At 37.0% G+C, this 6,854-nt stretch overlaps 1 protein-coding gene across 1 annotated transcript; it reads left to right on the forward strand.

The window, feature by feature from the left end:
- The first annotated feature begins 4,923 nt into the window (after positions 1–4,923).
- Positions 4,924–5,889, forward strand: LOC117292425 (mucin-2-like). The gene is made up of 2 exons (XM_033774456.1): positions 4,924–4,943; positions 5,226–5,889. The coding sequence occupies exons 1-2, from the start codon at positions 4,924–4,926 to the stop codon at positions 5,887–5,889; spliced, it is 684 nt and encodes a 227-aa protein (XP_033630347.1).
- Positions 5,890–6,854: the final 965 nt, after the last annotated feature.

Consider the following 6,854-nt stretch of genomic DNA (forward strand, 5'->3'; position numbering starts at 1 on the left):
ACAAAACAAAGCCCTCCTTCTGCTATTTCCTCCAACTTCTTATTGCTATTTTAGCAAAAGTTTTTAGCCAACATTTGGGCTAGATGACTCGGTTGGTGGAGCACTGGAATGTTCATCCCGAGGTCACTGGTTCAGATCTTTGCCTCAACCCCAAAATAACTCAAAGTTACCCAGTCGGTTCCCCTTGTGGTTTATGACATGTTTAAAAAGGTTTAAGTTATAAACATCGATCATAGCCCTGTGCCCAAGAAATATTTTGTTGCAGAATATTGTGTTGATAATAAAACTTGCTGAATCACAGAAAATTTGTAAAACGGAAGTTTTTGCTTTGAATTGTCCTGTTTGATTTAATAAAGAGATAGATTTCCAATTGATACCAGACGTTACGCATGAGCAAGGTTCAGGTAATACCATGTCTACGTGCATGATTAGTGCTTCAGGGATAACATGGCACACAGCATTAGTTTCTGCTAAAGTGCAGTCATGCAAAAAGTGAAACTGGCCGGGTTTGGTTTTCAAGAAACCTTTAAGCTGAGGTATCTTCAAGTAAATTCAAATGAAGAAACTGTGTTTTATAGAAAACTCCAAAAAGATAGTTCATGGTTTGAACAATGACAAATATCTTCCACCCAAATGGTTGAAATTTTTAAAGAAATCTCACAAATTTTACAGCAGGCGACGGCATTAAGAATCAAATAGGAATCAAAATTATCTAGGCCAACTGCACAATTTGAGAAAACTTCTCAGTCACAATTTGCATACTTTGGGGATGGAGTAATGGGGAAAAAACATAAAAACAAAACAAAACAATAACAACACAGACAAAACTGATGCCAATAGCAATTTGTAGCTTATTTGCATGCATCGGAAACTGTTATCGCAGAAAGATTTACCAATTATAATTAGCCAGAAAACTAATCTGAGACCAGATTTGCATTAATATGGGGTCAAATTAGGCAAGTAACCATGGAAACCCCATCATGTCTTGAGCATCCACACTGCATGATTTATGATACATGGGGAAAGAATACGAGGGGGAAAAAAACCCAGCAGAATTGTCCATCATACATGTACCTTCATAACACCATTGAAATGTCTTATGGTAGCAAATGGTTTTGAGGAATGCGGCTAATGTACAGATACCTCTAATGTGATTACTCCTTCATATGGATTTCCTTACATTGTGAGCCAAAATAGTTTATGCTCCAATAAACAAAATCGAACCACAACATTAATGTGACCTACACTATTGATTATCACAGACGTACGAGTAGAATACGAAGGAAAAAAGCCAAGTCCCATATCCAAGAAGGCCGAGTGCCGAGTTGGATGTGTGATGCAGACGCCCCACATTTGTACAGTGTGCATTTAACAACGAATTTATCTTGAAGCAAACTTGATTTGAGCTTAAAATAGACTTGGAGAAGTCTGTTATAGAACAAATTTTGACAGGGTCATGATGTAAAACAGGTTCATATCACACTATTGTTGCTATGGATCAACCAATCAGAATTGAGGATTAAATCTTGCTTGAAGATAATGCGTAATACGCCTACACAAGACAACTTGCTATTTTCTCATCATGTCTACTTTGGGGTTTTAGGTATCGGAGTTTGTTAAATTCAGAAGGTTTTTTTTCTTAAACATAAATCTTTGTCAAAATATTCCTCTTTTCATCAGGAATAATAATCCCTGCAGTACAGTTCAAATTAAAATCTAGTAAATTATAATGAATAGCTTTTCCCGAGCAGTTTTTTTGACAAAAACACATGATTAAAAAAAAAACATGTGCATGGGAAACAATCGATATTTGCCCGTGTCTCCATCTCTCGCCGATATAAATTACTTCATTCAGGAGTGGTGAGAAGGGGGGGGGGGGGTAGCTTCGATGATGAACGAGGTGGAAAAATTAACTTCTGACAACCTTGTCTCCATGACGTCAATCTTTGGTCTGTGGGAGGACGTCCTCTTACCCAAAAGGATGGGGGACAAAAAAGGGAGATGTAGGACTGTCTGTGATTATAAATTACAAGCTGTGTAAATATGTCTGGTGAACCATCTAAACTAAAAATGCTAACGATTAACGACAATTAGGGTGTTGATAAGGGTTTTGTGTTTTCCTGAGAGCTAATTAACCCTTTTTTTTGGGGGGGGGGGTACACTGGTGTACAAAATTACCACTTAAAGTTTTGCCTAAATTTTTACAATGTTATTGTTACTGGTCGAGCGTAACAGATTTGAAAACAGTTTTCATAAAAATTTACAACACAAATACAGCTTCATTACAATTTTTGATGTTGTGAGGATTGAGTACATCATATGACATCACAAAGGTTCTCATGAATATGCAAAATCTATTAATATAAATGCAGATATTAAAAAATGTTTGTGAAAAAATGTAGCGTTTACCACTTAGGATTGAATTTACAACTTGGGATGAAATTTACCACTTGGGATTTGAATTACAAATTGGGTAAGAATTTACCACATAGGATTGAAATTACAACTTGGGATTAATCTACCACTTGGGATTGAAATTACCACTTGGGATTTAAATTACAACTTGGGATGAATTTACTCATTGGATTGGGATAGAATTTACAACTTGGGGTGATTTATTTCCAAAGTAAATCAGCATTAAATTTGCAGATTTTATAAAAGACAAAACAATTTTAACATCAATACAAGAGCTAACAATAAGTCGAGTGCATTTATTTCCTCTTGAGCGGTGCATGAATGACATTGCATCCAAAACACTTTCACATCCTGAGGCCAGTAATAATAACATCTACTGAAAAATTCATAAGTTTTTTTTAGAGGGCTTGTATTTCACTTTAAGCATGTTTAATGCTTGAGCAATTTTTAAAGTTTTTCACATTATTATGCACATGTTTTGGAAAGTAGTGATAAAGTGGGCACCAAAAAAGAGGGTGTGCAAATTTACTCCATTCTGTATACTATACAGCTGCAGATAATGTTAAACCATGGAGCAATTCATTCGCTAGTTTATCCATGATTAAACTGTTTGCAGAAGAATGGAATAAAGTGGTAGTTAGTATTTTGTTCTTATTTTAGGAGGTTCACAAGTAAGGAAGAACCCCCACCCAACTCCTGTGCAATACCAGTAAATGTATTTTCTTTGTGACTGGTGAATTTTTGCTTAAAACAAAATTATATTGTTAAATTTTCTGCTTTTTAGCATAATGAAATTGGACCCTATAAATAATTCCCTTCTCTATATGAAGCTTGTGAGTTTGTCTAGGGCGATTTAATCAACTAGGTGGAAGTTCAAAACAGAGGCAACTTCATAGAGCTGCTTTAGCAGAAAATATTGCTTCACAGTTTTCTGCTAAGCAAAGAATGATACCAGACACAGTTGGTATAAAGTGATATGGTACTTTAGCATGGCCCCTTATTCTGGTTAGCAAAATTGTGTTACTCTTAGCTACCTTTTTATGCTTACACAGCTCTAAGACATTGTCCCCAGTCTACATTGTATGATGATGAGTGTCATGTTTTTGTATTAACCGATTTCCAGAATTAATCTTGGGATAAAATAGGATTGCTCCGACACTATTTCGTATTTATGCAAAGTTAATTAAGCAAGATTAACAAATCTTGCCTCAATAAATGTTGTCTGGAAGAAATCAAATCATGTTTTTCCTGTCGCCAATCGCTGACATTATCAAATTTGAGTGCGTTTCGGACAGTGAGAATCAAAACTGCTTCTGGGATAAACAACTGCTCCCCAGACATTTTCCAAGAACTTTCAAAATTATGAACAATATAATTATTCTAGAACTAATGAACTAGGTACGGTTTCATTTTAAGTGGCTTCATCATGGTCCCATGGGGTTCCTGAAAGAAAAAAAATAATCTTAGAGAGGAGTGGTTGCTGACTTATTCTCAGAAAAGCTTTTTCTGGGATCCCAAGACAGTTTCAATTTCCAAGAAAAGTTGTAATCACCCTAAGGTTTCACAAAAGTGGTGGTCTATTTTTGTTCTAAAGCCATATTAGAGAATGGAACATTTTACTCATTAGTACTAGGGGGTCGACAAGCCTGAATCAATCTAAAAAAAACTACATAAATGCTACCTTTTCAGGTGAACTAGATCTAAGTATTAAGTATAGATTTGTTCGTTTGTTTGTTTGTTGTTGTTCTTTTTTTGTTGGGTTGTTTTGCTTGCTTTTTTTATATTTTTAATATTGTATCAATCAATCTCACGGTACGTTCGTGTTAAGTTTTTTTTTTTTACTGTTTTGTTGTTGTTGTTTTGGGTTTTTTTTTTTTTTGGGGGGGGGGTCAGTAAGAACCCCATGAATGGAAATAAGTCTAAGTTATTGGTGGCTTTATTTTATTTTAATTTTTTTTTTTTTTGGGGGGAGGGGGTCAGTAAGAACCCCATGAATGGAAATAAGTCTAAGTTATTGGTGGCTTTTGGGGTGCTATCTTTGGGTAATTTTTTCAATACTTTTTTTATGCTTTTTACTGCTTTTAATTTATGTATTCGTTTTATATTATCCTGCTTTACTGGTTGTATTTGCCACATTTCTTTTATCTGTACACTTTTTAATCCAGGCCTCCTAGTTCCAATTCAATGAAACCATACTTGTACATGAATATTAGAACAACCATTGCCATTGTGTGGGTAGGGCACCATACAAAGATGGCGGCTTATGTCCAGGGATAACATCATCATCCATTTAACTGAGACACTCCGTCATCAGAGTCTCTGTACAATAGAAGACATGATAAGTGGCTGGCATATAATGACATTTAGAAATGGAATTTTAACATCTCTCAAGGGTTTGTACATCTAATACAAGCTAAAAACTACCCATTAGAACTCAATTACTACAGGGATTCCTTAATATGGGCAGAGTAAGGACAAAATGACTTTTGACTTGTGTTTCAAACCAAGATGAGTACAGAAATGCAGTTGTGGGTGTTTTGTTTGATTTTTTGAGGTAAACAAAATCTGAAGAAAACAGCAAATAAAATAACAGGACCTTGAGGACATAAGGGTAAAAAACTGTTTTGATCACCAACAAGTACCCGGCAACCCCCACAAAGACCAAGCTACCCCCGCCTTGAACACCCAGCAGGGTGGATATGTGCGCATTACAAGTCTTATTATTATTATTATTATTATTATTAAAGTGTATAGGCTTTAATCAACTCCACAGGAACCCTAAACCCCTAAAAATACCCACCAACCCCCAGAAAGACCCAGCTACCCCCAAACTCCTCAAGAACCCATGAGAACCCCTACAAGTACCCACCAACCCCCACAAAGACCCAGCTACCCCCAAACTCCTCAAGAACCCATGAGAACCCCTACAAGTACCCACCAACCCCCACAAAGACCCAGCTACCCACTCACTCCACAAGAACCCATGACAACCCCTACAAGTACCCACCAACCCCCACAAAGACCCAGCTACCCCCAAACTCCACAAGAACCCATGACAACCCCAACAAGTACCCACCAACCCCCACAAAGCCCCAGCTACCCCCTAACTCCACAAGAACCCATGACAACCCCTACAAGTACCCACCAACCCCCACAAAGACCCAGCTACCCCCAAACTCCACAAGAACCCATGACAACCCCTACAAGTACCCACCAACCCCCACAAAGCCCCAGCTACCCACTCACTCCACAAGAACCCATGACAACCCCTACAAGTACCCACCAACCCCCACAAAGACCCAGCTACCCCCTAACTCCTCAAGAACCCATGAGAACCCCTACAAGTACCCACCAACCCCCACAAAGACCCAGCTACCCCCAAACTCCACAAGAACCCATGACAACCCCTACAAGTACCCATCAGCCCCCGAAGCCATCCAATCTATAAAAAGTACTAATCAATCTAAATCTTAAAATACACATTAACCTAAATCTTAAAATCACATAGAAACATATTATTATTTACTCATGCCTTTGATAACAACAACAATCCGTTTTAGCACTGAATTTACTGTGCTCATTACACATCGATATGTGACGCAATTACTCTTTCTATTAAAGTATGCAGAGAAACAATTTGCAGTAAGCAATCTGTTAGAAATTGAATCCATCTTTACCAATTATACCCTTTTGATATTTTGACAGAATACTCGTTACGTCAAGATTATTGTGAAGTCATCATCATGTAAAAATAAACAGACGTCATCATGACGCATTATCCCCCAGTCTTAAGGTTTGATTGCGTGTTCTGTCCCCTTGCTAAACTCTGCAAGACGTACTTGACAAAGACTTAGAATCACAACCATGTATGGAGAAGCACAATGATGTCCATGTCTTAAAGAAGAAAATATAACTATAAAGATTGTCTTTTATGTAATGACTGCAAATATAAAAGACAACTACGCACTTAATTGTAGAAAAACATACTCAAATATATTCCTGTTGTTGTGTCAGCTAGAAAGCAAACACAAACCTTGAGTTGCTGTCAATTTCTTTGAATACATCAGATAAGTCTCCATTATGTATGAATCTTAGGGCAATGCCCCATGATGTAATTTTTCAGAAAGGCAGTACACTCGGATTTTCACATAATGTTCTTTGTGATGGTTTAAAAAGTATCTGTGGTTTTACTGAAGTGTCGCTTTTGCATACAGTCCACAGTTGATCCCCTGTGACAAGGCACTCACACAGCAACCAACAATTTTGCAGTTGTTTTTGTAGAATAATTTTTGGTTAGTTTAGTCTTAGCATCCTACATGAATGTAGAGTTGCTTTATCCCCAAAACAGTAATAAGGATAGTGATTTATAGGGTTGTTTTGTAAAATGCATGTAAAGGAACTCTGAGTTTCACAATATTTTATCTCACCATGGCTAAAAT

This window comes from Asterias rubens, chromosome 7 (genome assembly GCF_902459465.1).
Source record: "Asterias rubens chromosome 7, eAstRub1.3, whole genome shotgun sequence".
NCBI classification, from domain to species: domain Eukaryota; kingdom Metazoa; phylum Echinodermata; class Asteroidea; order Forcipulatida; family Asteriidae; genus Asterias; species Asterias rubens.

Bases quoted from the DNA above. Each gene is read 5' to 3' on its own strand.
- LOC117292425 (XM_033774456.1), top strand. From the start codon at position 4,924: ATGAGTACAGAAATGCAGTT. The intron at 4,944-5,225 runs GTGGGTGTTTTG...ACCAACCCCCAG, and splicing joins ATGAGTACAGAAATGCAGTT to AAAGACCCAGCTACCCCCAA.